The 19,651-nt window shown below is 40.3% G+C and overlaps 1 protein-coding gene across 3 annotated transcripts in view; it reads right to left on the reverse strand.

Annotated features, from left to right (window-relative positions):
* Positions 1-869: 869 nt before the first annotated feature.
* Positions 870-19,651, reverse strand: part of taf2 (TAF2 RNA polymerase II, TATA box binding protein (TBP)-associated factor) — a 98,312-nt gene continuing 79,530 nt past the window's right edge. For all 3 annotated transcript variants that reach the window (XM_034173896.1, XM_034173894.1, XM_034173895.1), the window contains exons 26-28: positions 9,765-9,926; positions 3,077-3,179; positions 870-1,491 (exon numbers count right to left, since the gene is read on the reverse strand). In XM_034173896.1, the coding sequence (XP_034029787.1) occupies positions 1,193-1,491; positions 3,077-3,179; positions 9,765-9,926 (564 nt within the window). In that variant the 3' untranslated portion in view covers positions 870-1,192. The remainder of the gene's footprint in view (positions 1,492-3,076; positions 3,180-9,764; positions 9,927-19,651) is intronic.

The raw sequence follows: 19,651 nt of genomic DNA on the forward strand, positions 1-19,651 counted from the left end.
TTGAGCTGCTGCCCCCGCAACCCGACTCCGGATAAAGCGGAAAAAAATGGATGGATGGTTTTGAGTATATTTCTTATTGTTACATGGGAAACAAGGTACCAGTAGATTCAGTAGATTCTCACAAATCCAACAAGACCAAGCATTCATGATATGCACACTCTTAAGGCTATGAAATTGGGCTATTAGTAAAAAAAAAGTAGCACTACTATTATTCTGAACACTACTGTATATCGATCAGCGACACATTTGATATTTGGTGTCAGTGGCTTCACAATGACTTCACACAGAAGCCAGCTTCATTTGGTGGAAGACATTACAGTTTGTCCCTTATGGTACAAATCTTTAAGAGACAGCTCAGAACGAGGAACCTGACTTGTATAAAACTTTAGGAAGCCTTGGTTCAGATTTTTTTTTTCTCTTCTGCTGTCAATGTTTCTCCTTCAGCACTACCTTAGTCATTGGTAAAACATGTACATACCCAACTAACTATATCAGGAGATGACATATCCCCCCACCCGCCCCAATAAATCAGTACTACAAAATGTCGGGGGGATCATCCAAGTACACCCTTGGAAAACTCCTGCGTTACTCTTTAAGCAGTAGAACATCCTAGTTCTATATTGATATAGCCAAACGTTACCCAAACAACTAAAACATTATGTCAATTCGTCATTCAGAATCTTTTATAAGCATTCCATCAATTTCTGGAATCTTCCATGTTCTTTAAAGGCACTTAACTTGGTGTATGTAAACGTTTTACCCAGTGAACATATGGCAGTGAATAAAAACAAACAAATCCATCTTGTAACTATTAAATAACTTCACAGTGACATGAAACAGACATTATGTTGGATCTAACAGAGAAAATGGTTCGTGAAAGATTTTATCAAAGAGTCAATTCTCTGCAAAAAGCTTCAGGTTTTTATAGTCTTCATATAAAAATGACAATAAAAGCCTGTTTCAGACTTCTAATGGTATTTTACTGTAGAAACTGTTAAAATGCTCAAAATGGCTAAACATTTCAAGTTCCATTTTTCTGAAAAGAGAAAGCATATTTACACAGAAAACATTTCCATCTCACAATTCTGAATAAAGCAGTTTGTATTCAGATGTCAGAAATGAACATTTTCACACTACAAAAACAAAACAAAAAAGTTCAGATGGCGAGAATGAAGAACAGCGTCTTGCTTGTTTAGTCCGACAGAGATGGCGAGCGCAGCGACCTGCCGCTGGCGGGGCTGTTGGTGTAACCGTGGCAACTGTCCCTGTCCCGTTCTTTGTCTTTGTCCTTGCTCTCATGTTTGTGCTTGTGCTTGTGTTTGTGCTTGTGTTTCTTCTTCTTCTTCTTGTGCTCGTGGTGGTGATGGTGATGGTGGTGACCGTGCTCGCCACCGTGTTTGGACAATGAGGATGTGATCTCTTTAGGGAAGGATGGTACAGGCGTGGCAGGCATGGACAGCATGGACTGCTCAACTGATGGTGGCTCTTTACCTAAAATAATGATCATCAATTTAAAAACTAGCACCACTGAGATACAGGAAAAAAAGAAATAAAAAGAATTAAAAACCATTAAAAAAAAACATAGCTCCCTGGAGCTCACCAAAATGTAATAAGCTGTTTAAAAGTTTTCATCTCCAAAAAAACCCAAAGTATTTTATTGTATATGTAGTGAACCATGGACTATGTACCTTAAAAACAAAACAAAAAACCAACCAACCAAACAAACAAACAAACAAAAAAAACAGCAAAACAAACAAACAATAAACAGTGAGCTCTGCAGCACTGTTACTGTGAATTATATTGTCATGTTCAGATGTTTATTTTTAATGCTGGTACACAAAATAAAAAGTAAAATCAGAATGTTTAGGATGTAAAAACTGTAATCGCTAAACCAACTGTTGAACATTTGAAATGATATTATTTCATTATTTTAATAATCTACAAGTATTCTGTTCTGCACTTGTATGATGAAACCTGGCAGGGATGTCTCAAGACCCTGAAACCGCAAAGTTGCACATTACACCCTTACTGAGTTCTTGACAAAACTCTATTGGACCTGCAACAATGGTAAATGCCCACTAGGTGGAGATACTGCTCCATTTCAAGAACCTTGGGACAACATAATGACCAATCTGTTGTTGATAGTAGTACATAACTCAAAAATGTTACGGGTTTTATAATCAACCAGTTATGTGACCAAAAATGTCACGGTCCTGCTGTAACATGACACAAAAACAGATAAAAAAGAAGCATGAGACGGATTCATGCTGTCTTCAACAGGGGCACATACTTGCACATGCCATTGATATTTTGCTTACATATTCTAGAGATTTGATTTGACTGAGTTTAACAAACATAATTTTGGAAATTTTAATATAAAGAAGTCTGGATTCTTTTTTTTATCTTATGATGTCACAATTTAAAAACGTAAAAGCCGGGGGAAGAGAGACAAACGTTTTTGCAGAGACGATATAATGACTCATCGTTTTTATGCCAGTAGGGGCGAACGCTAAACATCAGATGTGTGTCAAGTAAAGCAATCACACACAAGTTTATGTCACAGCTGCAAAAAACATCCAAACAGCACCAAACCCTGTGAGCCCAGTTAGCTACCTAATTATCGCTACAGGCTAGCTACCTGCTCGATCATGGTTGTGTTAATTTATTAACTTGACTGCAAACTGAATGAACAAATTCAAGAAAATACATTAATACACTGAATTTCAGAAATTGTCTAATTTATTGTTCAGGTGGTAGATGTGGAACAGATTACCGTTATGATTAACAAAGAGTTTTTATAAAAGTAGCTGAAGGGACACAGATCAGGAATATGATATCCTACAGTGCACCCATGGTAGTCTGCGATTGGACAAAGGTGTCTCTGTCCACCACAACATGGCAGCATCTTTGTTTTTCCAGAGTCACATCCCCTTTAAATATGTTAATGTATCACACACGCAACGTTTTACCAAAGATTATAAAAATTGGTCTTTAATGAATTTACAATACAATGAACGTTCAAAACAAAAATAAAAATGATAGACATATTTTAGACATAAGTGCTGGAGCTTCTTACCCGGTGTGGACGGTCTCTCCAACAGATTGAGCTGGTGATGAATGAAGGCCTGACTGTCGTGAACAGTCTCCATGTCAATGTCCTCCTCCTCCATCGTGTTGAACTACAACAAACAGCAAGTACATACAGTGAGGAAAATAAGTATTTGAACACCCTGTGATTTTGCAAGTTCTCCCACTTAGAAATCATGGAGGGGTCTGAAATTTTCATCTTAGGTGCATGTCCACTGTGAGAGACATAATCAAAAAAAAAACAAAAAAAAAAAAAACAGAACAACAACTTGTCCGCAAAGCCCTCACAATATGTGGGTACCCACGATGGTCGCTGGATAAAGTGCAGAAGTCCCAGAGAACAAAGAGACCAGATAGACAGGAGACAGAGACAAGAAGAAGAGGAGTGTCTCTCCCTTATTTAGCAGGAGTAGGGAAGAACTACAGAGGATCTTCAGACAGCACAAAATCCCAGTTTACTTTAAACCTGTTAAGAACTTGAGACAGAAATTAGTTCACCCTAAGGACAGGATCCCTAGTTACAAACAGAGCAATGTAGTGTACTCTATCAGATGTCAGGAAAACTGTAACGAACACTACACAGGTGAGACTAAGCAGCCGTTACACAAAAGGCTATATCAGCACCGCAGAGAGGGCGCCAGTGGACCTCAGTCTGCAGTTCATCTCCACTTTAAAGACACTAACCGCACATTTGAGGACAAGGAAGTTAAAATCTTAGCCAGAGAGAAGAAACGGTTTGAGAGAGGGGTGAAGGAGGCATGTGAAACAGTTGAAACCCAGCCTTAACCGGGGAGGGAGTCTGAGACACGCTTTGTCCCGTTTACAAAGCAGTCAGGTGAGCCATCAGGACAGGCATCAGTTCCATCATTAGGAAGGACAGCTACCCTGTCATTAGGAGGGTGCTAACTAGAGCACAATAGGTGCTAATTAAAGCAATTGTTTAGTCACTAGCCAACAGCAGTCTGCCTCTCGGTAGGAGGGGTCTGGTTAGGTTTAAAACTCCAGCTTTTGTGGGTTCCGTTTGTTCTTCTCTACAAGGGTCAAGACAGAAGTCAGACTACCAGAGCAAGAATGTTAGCTGAGGAAGCTTCTGCAAGTTGAAGCGAAACGTCCTCGCGTCAAGCAACCCAGTCCAGTCGAAGATTCAAGCTTCTCTACTATGCAACATGTAATGGTTACTGGTTTAAGCCATACTGCAAAATCTTCCCTGAAAAGCAAATTTTCATTAAATTTAACAAGTGTCTCTGCTCTGGCTGTGCTGGTCATCAAAACAAATGAGATTTTTTGTTCAGTTATCTGACGTTGCATAACGTTGTGAGAAGTTTTCACTCATTTATATTAATAATAATAATATATTGCCATTTTTTCATATTCTTAATTTCAATTTCAGAAGAAAACATGAATAAAATCCTACTTCCCATGTCTTTTTAAAGACTTTTGAAAAACATTTAATATCAATTTAAGCCTTATTTTTAAATGAACAAATTCAACCCCTGTTCAGAGTTTTTTCAGGATCTGCAGGAACCCTGATCAGAAAACACCTTCTAAAGATGATGGAAAACCAACTTCATAAACTTATCGATACATTTTTACAATTAATTATAGTTCAATGTTTCTAATAGTCGGGTTCACTAGGTTCAGCAGCTAGCTTTAACTGGAATTTTGTGATTTGAAAAATGACAAAATTTTGGAAAGTGCATGCAACAGCCAATCAGGATAATTCCATTATCTCTGAAGCCACCATATGACGGCCATCATGGAATTGTTAAACTGGTGTCTTAAAAATGGGAGTGTTTCAATATATTGCCTTCTAGATGATTTAGGATCTTGATTCCAGTGGCTAAATAGGCATCTCATGGTGTTCGTTAAAAGAAAAAAGAAAAAAGTACAGCGGATAAAATAAGTACTGAATACATCACCATTCCGCAATATCATGCAGGGGATTGAATGACTGTGGTGCCCAATAAAGCTGCCGGTATGGCCCAGCCAATCACCTGACTGGAATCCAACAGAAATTTTATGGAATGAACTAAAAGAGCACAGTTCATAGAAGAGGTCCACAAAATCTTCAAGACTGTTTGTGTGGAAGCTTCATTACCAACAAAGGCTTTTGTGTGAAGTATTAAATCAATTTGAATAAGCGTGTTCAACACTTTTTCCCTGTGTCATTCCTTTTTATTGCACATAACTTCATTTCTGTACTTTGTTTTGGTTCTCTATGGGTTACTTGGATTGTTACCAACATCTGGTGAGAATTTCATGTCAATAGCACCTTTAGAAATATATTTACTGAGAAAAATGGTGAGGTGTTAAATACTTAATTTACCCATTGTGTGTGTGGGCAAAGTCACATATAAAAATCCAAGATGGCCACCCATAATTGTGATCTTGTGGCCCGGTCACACGGTATACGACGATTCCTGAACAAAGGGAAAAAAGTAAAAAAGTCACAAATCATTGAGCAAAGGTGGACGAATGAGCTTTATCACTAAATAGCCTGCGAATCAAGAGCACAAAAGATACGAAAGAGGAACAAAACAAAACCGAAGCTAACATTGATTGCCACGCTTTAAACAAAATGCGCCTGGAGCCACTGCTGGAGCAGTGTGTGTCTGCATCTCTGCGTTCCAGGACTGGGCGCTGGGACGGACCTCATAGCGCCTGCGTCATGGAGAAACTGCAAACAGAAGCACGTGATCGACCCACTGTGGAGATCTGTGCGCACGTCGGTGGATCCACCTGCTCTGGTTGCTCATCCAGAACAAAAGAGGGATCATCTCCATCATTAGAATCTTCACTGTCTGGTTCAGACTCTGACAATGAGCTGCGCGCTCCATCTTGCTCCAATTAAAAAAATACTGAAGCACTTGCTCAACATTCATAAGATGCCTAATTTTTACAAAACAAAAACAACAAAAAAACACCACCACACTAACCACACATGCTAAATACTCCACCAAAATAATACACACTGCAAACGCCCAAATATTTCTCAAATCTCTCAAATATAAAAACTCTAATCGCTGTCCGTACAGCCGAAATGCACACGTACTCAGAGTTTTTCACGTGTCGTTGCGTTCGTAGATTTGCTTGCAGCTGTGTATGCTTGCTTTTAATGTATGCGTTCTGTCGTGTGTAGCCCTTGCCGCACTCCTGCGTTCGTTTTTTTTTTTTGAGTTGTAGAAATGCACTCTGTTCTCAAGACTGTAAAGCAAACGGCACTCAGGTTTGCAGATGTATAGTGGGACACACTGCTTCCTTGTCAGAGTTGGGAACATCAGATCGCAAAGTCCTTCAGAGTCCTTCTGTGTCCCCCCCCCCCCCCCAAAAAAAGTAGAAATATTGCTATTTCAACTCACAAACAAACTTAAAACTGTCCGTCTCTTGTTTCACCATTGAGAATAAGACAGAGTGAGAAAGAGAGCGCGCAAGGGGGGAGAGGAGGGAGAGAGAGAGAGAGCGAGGGGGGAGAGGAGGGAGGGAGGGAGAGAGAGAGCAAGGGGGGAGAGGAGGGAGACAGAGAGAGAAATAGCGCTGTCTCTCTCTCTCTGCAGTTTGTTTTTCAAAACCCTGGTGTTTCTGATCACAGGCACTGTCGCTGTGTCATCAAGCAGTCAGTCAGACCCACACGCACGGGTTCAATTACCAGTTCTGATCACGCAAGCACAAGTGCTGTGGATGTGGATCAGACATATACACACACGCATGCACGCGCTTCACCTACTCTCCAACTGATTCACTCTGGATGAATGTATTCAGTGTTTGGATGTGTTGTAGCAAAAGCACAAAAGGACTGCCTCGTAAATGATTTAGCGACTTAAACGTTCAAACGATTCAAACACTGAGGGGTTTTCTGTTTTCATATGTTACACCTCTGTGGATCAAAGCTGTTCACACGTGAATGTCCACTTCTGCTGGAACTTTTTCCATACTTGATGGCTCAAAGTAAACTGCCGCCTGGTTTGCACAAACGGAGGCACAGTTCGCTCTGATCACAGCAGACGACACAAAATAGCTCCACGGAAATAAACGAGGCTGATCGCGCTCCTGCAAAGCCCCCCTGCAGCAAACAAATACACAGTGATCAAGGATCACTTCCTCAAAACCTTTTAACTGTCAGAAAGGGTCAGCAGGCTCTTCTCTCTCCAGTGGCTGGAGGACAGCAAGTCTTTCTGAGTTCATGGACAGAATGCTGCAGCTCCGACCGGACTTTTTGTGCAGCAACTCTCTCCTCATGTGCGCCCAGCGCTGGAAGAACACCACGATCACAGACTGCCGTATGCTGGCGGAGAGGCCGACAAATTCTTCCCAGCTGGCCAGCACCACGGCAGCACTCAACAAATCACACACAGCGGCAGAGGCCCCACGCCACACACACCAGCACCGCCGTGGAGGAGATGCATCTCTCCTCCACAACAGTGCTCACAAACCGGCTTCTGTACTGTATGAAAACATTCAGCTGGTCAAACAAGTCAAACTAAATACTGCCATTACAAAAACTAAGCAAACGATAAAAAACCGCCAAGAACTATAGCAAAAAGAAATATGGAGGAGTTGAGGTTTTTGGTGACATTCGTTCAAATTTTTCGACAGTTTAAAAATCCTGATGAAGCGCCAGCTGCAGGTACAACGCTGCGCAAAGGTTAAATGATGCCAAGTCAACGAAAGTTTAGATTTGTTTCGTTTGGGCTTTGTTTCCCTTCATTAAGTGCCATGTGACCAGGCCTTTGCTAACATATACATTTTTGTAATTACAGTAGAACCACTGGAATCCTTGCCCCTGAAAATGTGTATTTAGCCATGGGCTACAACAGCCCAGATCATCTAGAAGTTCAGATATTTTTATTATTTGACATTTAGTATTTTATTAGTAGAGTTTATTTTGTTTGATTCCTGGTAAAGTCTGATATAAATAGTCATTATAATGATAATAACGAATGTGTCATGTTTCAGTATATATGTCACAACGGAGTATAAATCGCAAGACGTCCAAAACAAGTAAAATAAAAAAAATAAAAAACTTTGGAAAATACATTATATGTTCTACAATTCTTTATGCAGGTAGAGTGCTGGTGCTGCATCATTTTGGATCACATCTGGACTTTTTTTGTTCAGTGAGACACGCCCACTGAGACTGTAGGTTCAGCGGTCCAACACTGCTGCAAACAGCCCGGGACGAGTTCAACTTCTGTAAAACTTTTTGTAAAATAAATCCTGAAACAAAAGTGGCTGTGATCGCACCACTCTGCTGAAAGCCACAGCGTCATTAGTAGGGTTGGGTATCGAGAACCAGTTCTTTTCGAGTATCGTTAAGAAATGATTCGATCCAGCGATATCAATAGTCTTTTTGCTTAACGATTCCCTTATCGGTCCTTCAGAACAGCCATTGTTTTTGAGGGTGTTTGTCGGGAAAATGATCATTCCTCTATGTTGATTACAGACCCTGCAGCGGCTCTGTAATCAACCGTTTCTGCAGCGCGACACCACTTTGAAGCGTGAACCAATGAAGCAATGCTTCGATCCACTAGCTCATTGGTTCTTTGATTCGCTGCTCTTCAGAAACGGCAAGTCCGCTTCGTAACCCCTCTCAAAGCCATTAAAATATCATGAGTCACTTTTGTGTGGATTAAAGTCACTAACTGAGACTCATGTCTTGTTGCAGTCAAGAAACAAGTATCGTCCTCCGTTCCATTGGCACAGCTCCAAACGCTGCGCCGCTCGCTGCCAAGACAGAGTCCGGTTGGAATTAATAACTTCAAAATGAATTGCTGCTTTAAATAAAATGACACCTCTTACAAATGTTGTAATACAGACAATAAACTACAATCGACTAAAACGTTTTCCTCCCAAAATGAGACGTGCTGTGTTCTTTATGAATTACATCCTGACGTGCAGCACAGTCAGCTGCAAGAGCTCAGCTCAGATGTATGGAGAGACATTCATGCCAACAGTGTCTGAAAGGAAATGCTTTTGACAATAACTACAGATTTTGTTTATTTCTATTTATGTCCAGAGATCAAGGATCCACCACGTAGACTTTATTATGTCCAAAATTTAAGGATCCAGTGAGCAATTTCATATTTATTTACTTTAAGACTCAATAAAATGTTGTTCAATTTCAATTTAATCGGCTTATAAAGCGCCAAATCACAACAAAAGCCATTTCAAGGCACCTCACATAGAACAGTTCAACATAAAAAATTAAAATAAATAAATAAAAATTTTGAAATTCAAATACATAATTAAAAACAGAAGTAAACGAATAAAACAAATAAAAAATAAAAGCTAGTCATAAGAAAGAGAATAAAAATAGGCTTTAAGTCTTGACTTAAAAATGTCCACGGACTCCGACTGCCTCACGGTCGCAGGAAGGCCGTTCCACAGAGCGTGTGCACGATAAGAAAAAGCTCTTTGACCCGCTGACATAGAAAACCTGTAAAGCCTACTTTTAGTACACAAAAAAATTCACAAGAGGTATCGATAAGGAATCGGATCGATAAGCGGAATCGATAATGGTATCGATAAAATCTTAACGATACCCATCCCTAGTCACTAATTACTTGATGCTGCAGCGTCTCAACACTCACATGTGCAGAGGAGCATCAACCATTAAAACAAAGAACCAAAACCTTTCAGACTTCAATGATTCTAAAAGTAATCCTGGGACAAGCTGTTACCCGAATTTTATAGCGTCCTCTTGCATCTTCATCCTGCTGCTGTAGTACCTGTCCTGGTTCTGGAGGTGAACCTAAAGGGGTTTCGGCTTTCCTCTTCAGACCCTGCAGGGGCTGACCCACGCCACACACCCCTAATGAGACAGGATCAGGCTCTTCCTCCACCTGGTTGAGAATCAAAATGACATCATGTCTGGTAATTATAACATGGGCTGAAGCAATACATTTTCATCTGACTGAAATTTTTTCCTGGCAAAAATCAATGCCAGCAATTCCCTAAAATGTGGTGTAGTGGGGGAACACACTCTTTTTTTCCTCAATAAACACATTATACAGTATACAAATCTATTCTAAATAGCCTCTAAGGAGAGAGAGAGAGAAAGCATAAAAAGAATGCACACCTCAACATAAAGGTACATAAAAGGGTGGTGGGGAGGTAGTCCCCAGAACATTTTTTAACAGAGCAAGTCAAATTTTGTGTATTCTGGTGAATTTTAATGGGTATGAAGCCCTCTGAAACAAAGAAAACTCATTTGAAACTGTGAAGTAAAAACACAGTATTGATTATGGGGGATTTCCCCAGAATTTTTTTTAAAAGAACAAGTCAAATTTGGTATATTCTGGTGAATTTTAATGGGTATGAAGCCCTCTCAAACAAATAAAAGTCACTTCAAATTGTCAAGTAAAAACATTATTCTAAATAAGAAGGAACACAATTAACAGAGAAAGAACGTCAAAGGAACAAAAATTGAGGTAATAAAGTGCATATAATGCATATGTTTCCTTAAAACTTTTAAAGTCAATGAAAAGGAAGGGTAATTATTTGTCTTCTGTAGTATTTTGATCGGTTCTAATCTGGTTAATGCGCCAAAAGGATGCTGTGTCACTGGCTGTACAGTCAATAAAATACAAACTTAGGGCCTAAATCAATTGACAATGTTGTTCTGCTGTGCACAAAGTAACACTGTCACCCGTTTTGAAAATGAATGCATGCGCACTGAGAAACTCGAAACTGGCTTATTCACATTTAATCGGTAAACTGCTCTCACTCGTAAAACAAACGAGTGCTGCAACTAACGATTATTTTAGTAATTATTTTACTAATTACTATTATTTTAACGATTATTTTAGTAATCGTTCATGAGAGATGAGTGAGTAAGTTGCTACCACTTGCACAGTTGTAAGACTCCGTATGAAATATAGTTTATTTATATAACAGTGTTAGTAAGTAGCAACACCTATTAGTGTGCATTTATGTTTTCTTTTTCTTCCGTCCCCTAGTGAATCCCGTTGCTGTCTGCTGTGTGTGTGTGTGTGTGTGCGCATATGCGCTCAGTCTCCTCCACTTGATTCCACTCACTGTGTGCTCTGACAGGCATGAGCTTTAATATGATATTAGGTTATTGTGAGGAACACAAAACTATTGTGAGGGAACGCAAAAGGTACTGCGAGAGAAAGCAATAATCTTGGCAAAAAAAAAAAAAAATTAACCACCATGTCCCCAGGCGGGGTACGTAGTTTTGCCATTATTTCTTTAAGTGAGTTATTATTAAAAGGCCTTTATCACGCAACATCAATGTTTGAGCTTGTAACAAAGTTATGATGTTATGTTCTCGTCAAAAACATACCTGGAGTAGTGTTTTTATTTTGCACATACATACATCACCGACACACCACGAAGAGATTTACATCAAGTTTCACCTGATTATGAGCATTTTTACATGCCTACAGCAACTATCTCAACCACTGACAACATATTAAAGCAAGAGTCCACGAAAGTATTTTAAAGGCCTGACTAAAGTGTAATATGTGATCTTTAATAAGATGGGATCATGAAAAAAGACACAAATGTGCAGTTTACTGCATTTTATTTTTTTCTTGTGTACAAACACAGCTTAGATGTGGTTTGACCGAAACAAACTACCATTAAACTTAAATAAAACAGGGATGAAGTGGAGGTGTAAGAATCACTAGGTGTTCACAGGAAAGTTATTTCTATATTTATTTATGTTCACTGTTTCTGTGTAGGCTCTCAGTTGTCCAGGTGGTTTCCATAGTAGAGAAGCTTGAATCTTCGACTGGACTGGGTTGCTTGATGCAAGGACGTTTCGCTTCAAATCGCAGAAGCTTCCTCAGCTAAAATTCTTGCTCTGGTGGTCTGACTTCTGTCTTGACTCTTGTAGAGAAGAATAATCAAGAAGTCACACAAGCTGGAGTTTTAAACCTAACCAGACCCCTCCTACCGAGAGGCAGACTGCTATAGGCTGGTGACTAAACAATAGCTCTAATTAGCACCTATTGTGCTCTAGTTAACGCCTTCCTAATGACAGGGCAGCTGTCCCTCTCCTGATGGCTCCCTTGACGACTCTGCTGATGACGTGAATGACTCATTACCATGAACAAAAGACTGAAACTGCTTTGACCTGAGTACCCTGTAAACAGGGGATAAAGCGTGTCTCAGACCCCCTCCCCGGTTAAGGCTAGGTTTCAAACGTTTCACAAAGAATGCCTCCTTGACCCCTCTCTCAAACCATTTCTTCTCTCTGGCTAATATTTTAACTTCCTTGTCCTCAAACGTGTGGTTAGTGTCTTTAAGGTGGAGATGAACTGCAGACTGAGGTCCACTGGCGCCCTCTCTGCGGTGCTGGTATAGCCTTTTGTGTAAAGGTTGCTTAGTCTCACCTATGTAGTGTTCGTTACAGTTTTCCTGACATCTGATAGAATACACTACATTGCTCTATTTGTAACTAGGGATCCTGTCCTTAGGGTGAACTAATTTCTGTCTCAAGGTGTTAACCAGTTTAAAGTAAACTGGGATTTTGTGCTGTCTGAAGATCCTCTGTAGTTTTTCCCCTACTCCTGCTAAATAAGGGAGAGACACTCTTCTTCTTGTCTCCGTCTCCTGTCTATCTGGTCTCTTTGTTCTCTGGGACTTCTGCACTTTGTCCAGGGACCATCATGGGTACCCACATACTGTGAGGGCTTTCCAGACAAGTTGTTGTTCTTTAGCCCTTCCCTCTGCAGTTGTGGGCACCTGTAGGGCTCTGTGTTGAAGCGTCCTGATCACCCCGAGCTTGTGTTCAAGGGGGTGGTTTGAGCCAAAGAGCAGATATTGGTCAGTGTGAGTTGGTTTTCTGTAAACCCCTATCTGGAGCTGCCTGTTCTCTCCAATCGTAACATCACAGTCCAAGAAGGCTAAATGGTTGTTTCTGGCATCCTCACGTGTGAACTTGATATTGGCGTCCACCGAATTGATGTGTTCTGTAAAGTCCTCAACTTCCTGTTGCTTGATTTTAACCCATGTGTCATCAACATATCTGAACCAGTGACTGGGAGAGATGCCCGTGAAAGATGTCAAGGCTGTCTTCTCCACTCGCTCCATGTACAGATTGGCCACAATGGGGGATACCGGAGACCCCATTGCACAGCCATGAATCTGCCTGTAGTAATTCCCCCTAAACACTAAACTACAGAGGATCTTCAGACAGCACAAAATCCCAGTTTACTTTAAACCGGTTAACACCTTGAGACAGAAATTAGTTCACCCTAAGGACAGGATCCCTAGTTACAAACAGAGCAATGTAGTGTATTCTATCAGATGTCAGGAAAACTGTAACGAACACTACATAGGTGAGACTAAGCAACCTTTACACAAAAGGCTATACCAGCACCGCAGAGAGGGCGCCAGTGGACCTCAGTCTGCAGTTTATCTCCACCTTAAAGACACTAACCACACGTTTGAGGACAAGGAAGTTAAAATATTAGCCAGAGAGAAGAAATGGTTTGAGAGAGGGGTCAAGGAGGCATTCTTTGTGAAACGTTTGAAACCTAGCCTTAACCGGGGAGAGGGTCTGAGACACGCTTTATCCCCTGTTTACAATGGGGTACTCAGGTCAAAGCAGTTTCAGTCTTTTGTTCATGGTAATGAGTCATTCACGTCATCAGCAGAGTCGTCAAGGGAGCCATCAGGAGAGGGACAGGTGCCCTGTCATTAGGAGGGTGTTAACTAGAGCACAATAGGTGCTAATTAGAGCTATTGTTTAGTCACCAGCCTATAGCAGTCTGCCTCTCGGTAAGAGGGGTCTGGCTAGGTTTAAAACTCCAGCTTTTGTGACTTCTTGATTATTCTTCTCTACAAGAGTCAAGACAGAGGTCAGACCACCAGAGCAAGAATTTTAGCTGAGGAAGCTTCTGCGATTTGAAGCGAAACGTCCTCGCGTCAAGCAACCCAGTCCAGTCGAAGATTCAAGCTTCTCTACTATGGAAACCACCTGGACAACTGAGAGCCTACACAGAAACATTGCGACCAACTGTGGGCATGAGGCCCTGGCACTGGTACGTAAGCTGGAAAAGACTGCTAAAAAGATAGCTAACTTTAGAAACCACTTAAGATTTAACCTGAGATGCATACAAAACAATGTTATTCCCAAATACATGAAGCAAAAGGCACTAGAAGCAGGTCACACAGCAGAAAAGATCCAGCACAGTTACCTTAGGAGGATTTTGGGTCTTAGAATTAGAAGGTTTCATTTTAAAATATTAGACCTCCAAAATAATCTTGATAGTCTGCACAAAATGTTAGAAACTTTAGTGGAGGAAGAGGCCCATAATAAGATCACAAAGTTCATAGTTAAAATTCAAATGGCTGAGCATTTAAAAAGTAAGGAGCAGCAAATCAGGAAGTTTCACATCCTTTTAGTGCAGAAAAGCTGTACTTTCAGTGGGAGTATTTTTAAAGATACACCCAGACAAATTAGAGACAACAGGGAAAATTGGGTAAAGAATCTCTCCAACAGGGTTCTTACACAGACAGAAAAGGATGTGCTCGCTAAAGGACTAAATTTCTCAGTGACCCCTAAACATATACCGACAGTAGATTACATCACTGCAGTAGAGTCAGCCATTAAACATAACGGTTTGTCAGAGTCAGAAGCTGGGGACCTCCGACTAAGAGTCACAGCAGTGCTGAACAGTGCTAAGCCTCCTCCGTCCAACATCACAGGAGAAGAACGGAAAGCTTTGTCAGCACTGCAAAAGGACCAAAGCATCCTTATCCTGCCAGCGGATAAAGGCAGATGCACGGTGGTACTGAACACATCTGACTACGAGGCCAAGATCAACAACTTGCTCAGTGACTCCAATACATACGAACGTCTGAAGAGAGACCCCACAAGCGGCTATAAGAAGAAAATCATTAGCTACCTCCAAAACCTGGAGAAAGAGGGACTCATCGACAGGCAGACATACTACAGACTGTACCCTGGGGACGCCACTCCGTGCATCTATGGACTGCCCTAAATCCACAAACAGGACGTGCCACTCAGGCCTATTGTATGTAGCACAGATTCCATCACGTACAATGTGGCCAAGCACCTCAAGTGGATTTTGGCTCCTCTACTGGGTAACTCAGAACACCATGTGGAGAACACACAAGATTTTGTGAACAAGATCAAGGACCTGCAGCTGGAGGCAGATGAAACAATTGTGTCTTTTGATGTGACTTCGTTGTTCACCTGCATCCCCACCGCTGAAGCTGTCTCAGCTGTGAGGGAGAGACTGCTGGAGGATGTGTCTCTACGTGAAAGGATCAAACTCACACCAGACCACATCTGCCAGCTCTTGGAGATCTGTCTTAACACCACGTATTTCCTGTTTAGGGGGAATTACTACAGGCAGATTCATGGCTGTGCAATGGGGTCTCCGGTATCTCCCATTGTGGCCAATCTGTACATGGAGCGAGTGGAGAAGACAGCCTTGACGTCTTTCATGGGCATCTCTCCCAGTCACTGGTTCAGATATGTTGAGGGTTAAAAATCAAGCAACAGGAAGTTGAGGACTTTACAGAACACATCAACTCGGTGGACGCCAATATCAAGTTCACACGTGAGGATGCCAGAAACAACCATTTAGCCTTCTTGGACTGTGATGTTACGACTGGAGAGAACAGGCAGCTCCAGACAGGGGTTTACAGAAAACCAACTCACACTGACCAATATCTGCTCTTTGGCTCAAACCACCCCCTTGAACACAAGCTCGGGGTGATCAGGACGCTTCAACACAGAGCCCTACAGGTGCCCACAACTGCAGAGGGAAGGGCTAAAGAACAACAACTTGTCCGGAAAGCCCTCACAGTATGTGGGTACCCACGATGGTCCCTGGACAAAGTGCAGAAGTCCCAGAGAACAAAGAGACCAGATAGACAGGAGACGGATACAAGAAGAAGAGGAGTGTCTCTTCCTTATTTAGCAGGAGTAGGGGAAAAACTACAGAGGATCTTCAGACAGCACAAAATCCCGGTTTACTTTAAACCGGTTAACACCTTGAGACAGAAATTAGTTCACCCTAAGGACAGGATCCCTAGTTACAAACAGAGCAATGTAGTGTATTCTATCAGATGTCAGGAAAACTGTAACGAACACTACATAGGTGAGACTAAGCAACCTTTACACAAAAGGCTATACCAGCACCGCAGAGAGGGCGCCAGTGGACCTCAGTCTGCAGTTCATCTCCACCTTAAAGACACTAACCACACGTTTGAGGACAAGGAAGTTAAAATATTAGCCAGAGAGAAGAAATGGTTTGAGAGAGGGGTCAAGGAGGCATTCTTTGTGAAACGTTTGAAACCTAGCCTTAACCGGGGAGGGGGTCTGAGACACACTTTATCCCCTGTTTACAATGGGGTACTCAGGTCAAAGCAGTTTCAGTCTTTTGTTCATGGTAATGAGTCATTCACGTCATCAGCAGAGTCGTCAAGGGAGCCATCAGGAGAGGGACAGCTGCCCTGTCATTAGGAGGGTGTTAACTAGAGCACAATAGGTGCTAATTAGAGCTATTGTTTAGTCACCAGCGTATAGCAGTCTGCCTCTCGGTAGGAGGGGTCTGGTTAGGTTTAAAACTCCAGCTTTTGTGACTTCTTGATTATTTTTCTCTACAAGAGTCAAGACAGAAGTCAGACCACCAGAGCAAGAATTTTAGCTGAGGAAGCTTCTGCGATTTGAAGCGAAACGTCCTCGCGTCAAGCAACCCAGTCCAGTCGAAGATTCAAGCTTCTCTACTATTTATGTTCATTGTTTCTCAAAAATTATATTGTAGCATTAGTTATTATTACCATTATTGTTGTTGTTGCTATTATTATTAAAATCTAAATCAAAGTAAATAAAAAAAATATACAATATTGCTTTTACGACAACAAACGCTGAGCACTGAGATGCGAACAGCTTAATGCTAACTTTAACATTGAAAATGCCATAGACATGCTAACGCGTTAGCATCTGTCCCGTTTTTAAGTTATAAAATACATCTATCAACTGTTTCAGAAGACCATAACAGGTCAATTTCACATAAAAAAGGTAAATATTACTCACAGACATATGCTCTTTAGGGTTTTAAGTGGGAAAAATTAAGATAAAGCGAAATAAAACCAAGAACCAACGAACCAGCAGATCGAAGCACTTTTTCATTGGTTCAAGGTTCAAAGTAAAGCCGTGCGGCCGAAACGGTTGATTACATGGAAGAAATGACATTTTTGCGGTAAAACAAAGTTATTTAGCAACTAATTGATGACTAAATTAGTTGACAAGTATTTTAATAATCGATTTTAATCGATTAGTTGTTTCAGCTCTAAAACAAACGTAGCATACCGCAAGTTAAACTTCATCAAAGCTATTTAAAGATATCAATTGTGACTCACCTTTCTGTGGATTGAAGTCGCTAACCAGGACTCTTGGTGTGATCAAGAAATGAGACTCGCCCGCCGTGTCCCACCGGAATTTATTCGTTCCTCATTAACGTGGCTTTTCCGAGGGGCAGCCAACCGTCAGACCCGGACTGAATCATTAATATCTGCCACTTCGCCAGTTCATCAACTGAAGTTAAAAATAATGTCTTCCGTTTTGTGAGACGTGACTCGTTCCTTCAAATGCGCGCGGCGTTACCCGTGTCAAGCACGTCGGCTCACCGACAAGCTGACGTTACGGCCCCTCGTGTAAAAAGTAAAGAAAAAATATATGAATGAATGAATGAATGAAAACTGTTTATTTCGAACATTTGATACAACAACAATTACAAGATAGATCAGTAAAGACAACAACAAAAAAGTTCCTACTGTGTACCCAACATGTCCGAAAAGGGGTAGGGTGAAGCATCAGCTTATTTATCCCTACCCCTTCTTCCCCACAACCAGTAATACCCTTTGCCACATATACACATAGATTCCTACACACCTAAACCGATATCAATATATATATATATATACATATACATACACATATATATATATACATACACACATCAACATACATACACATATACATATATACACATATATATACACAAACATAAATATACACCTACACATACCTACTTACATACAAAATACTATATATTTACAAGCCGAAGCAAAAAACAAAAACACCCTAACCCTCATTACCCTTCCTCCTCCCTATACCCAGAAAAAAACATATTTTTGTACCGCTGTTTGAACTGGTTCATGCTTGGATATTGCTTGAGCCCCACTCCCAATCTGTTCCACATCCTCACCCCACAGACAGAAATACAGAAACCTTTTAATGTTGTTCGTGCCCACTGATGCTTTAAATTAAATTTCCCCCTCAGACTGTAATCCCCTGATCTGTTAAAAAACATATTTTTAATATTTGCTGGAAGTAAATTGTTTATTGCTTTATACACAATTTGTACTGTTTGAAAATGAACCAAGTCTGTGAATTTTAAGAATTTGGATTGTAAAAATAGTGGATTTGTATGATCTCTATAGCCAGTATTATGAATAATTCTTATAGCTCTTTTCTGCATTACTGATAGTGATTGTGTTGTACCTTTATAAGTATTACCCCATACCTCTGCACAGTACTGTAAATATGGTAAAACCAGTGAGCAGTAAAGAATGCGGAGTGAGTTGTGGTCCAGAATATGTTTCGCTTTGTTTAGAACTGAAATGCTTCTTGACTGTTTACTTTGTATATGTTTTATATGAGTCTTCCAGTTTATCTTATCATCTATTATCACCCCCAGAAACTTATTTTCATGTACCCTTTCAATATCTACCCCCTCGACTTGTAACTGAACCTGTATGTCTGTATTACAATAGCCAAATAACATGTATTTTGTTTTACTTAAATTTAATGATAATTTGTTTCTGTCAAACCATATTTTCAATTTTCCCATTTCTATACTGATCCTCCTCAGTAACTCCTGCAAATCCCCCCCTGAACAAAAAATGCTTGTGTCATCTGCAAATAATACTAATTTTAATATTTTGGCCTATATGGTGATTTTTGGATATAAACTCATACTGTACATTATACTGATAAATTCATCTGTTATTTTATGCTTATTTGGATTGAGCAGATCAATATTTAAGTCACCACAAATGAACACAGTTTTTTGATTAGTTTTTGAGAACATTTTTCCCATACAGTCAGTGAATGTTTCAATACTAGATCCTGGTGCTCTATATATACAGCTGACTAATACATTTTTGCTTTTTTCTTCACATATTTCAATAGTTATACATTCTAATAAGTTATCAATCACAGTTGTCATATTGTCTACTATTTTATAATCCATGTTCTTATCCACATACACAGCCACTCCTCCTCCACTCTTATTTTTTCTGTTTACACAATTAAATTCATATCCATCCAGTTCAAAATCCATTCCTTTATCTTCATTGATCCATGTTTCTGATATAGCAATTATGTTAAATATTTTTTTAAACTGACTTAAATATTCTTTAATGTTGTTAAAGTTTGCATATAGACTTCTGCTGTTGAAATGGATTATTGATAATTTGTTATCCGTTCTAATGATCCGATTAAACTGTTCATCTGTATAATAGCAACAACTGTCATTGATATTTGAGAAGAAATTAT

This window comes from Thalassophryne amazonica, chromosome 7, assembly GCF_902500255.1.
Source record: "Thalassophryne amazonica chromosome 7, fThaAma1.1, whole genome shotgun sequence".
In the NCBI taxonomy this organism is placed as follows: domain Eukaryota; kingdom Metazoa; phylum Chordata; class Actinopteri; order Batrachoidiformes; family Batrachoididae; genus Thalassophryne; species Thalassophryne amazonica.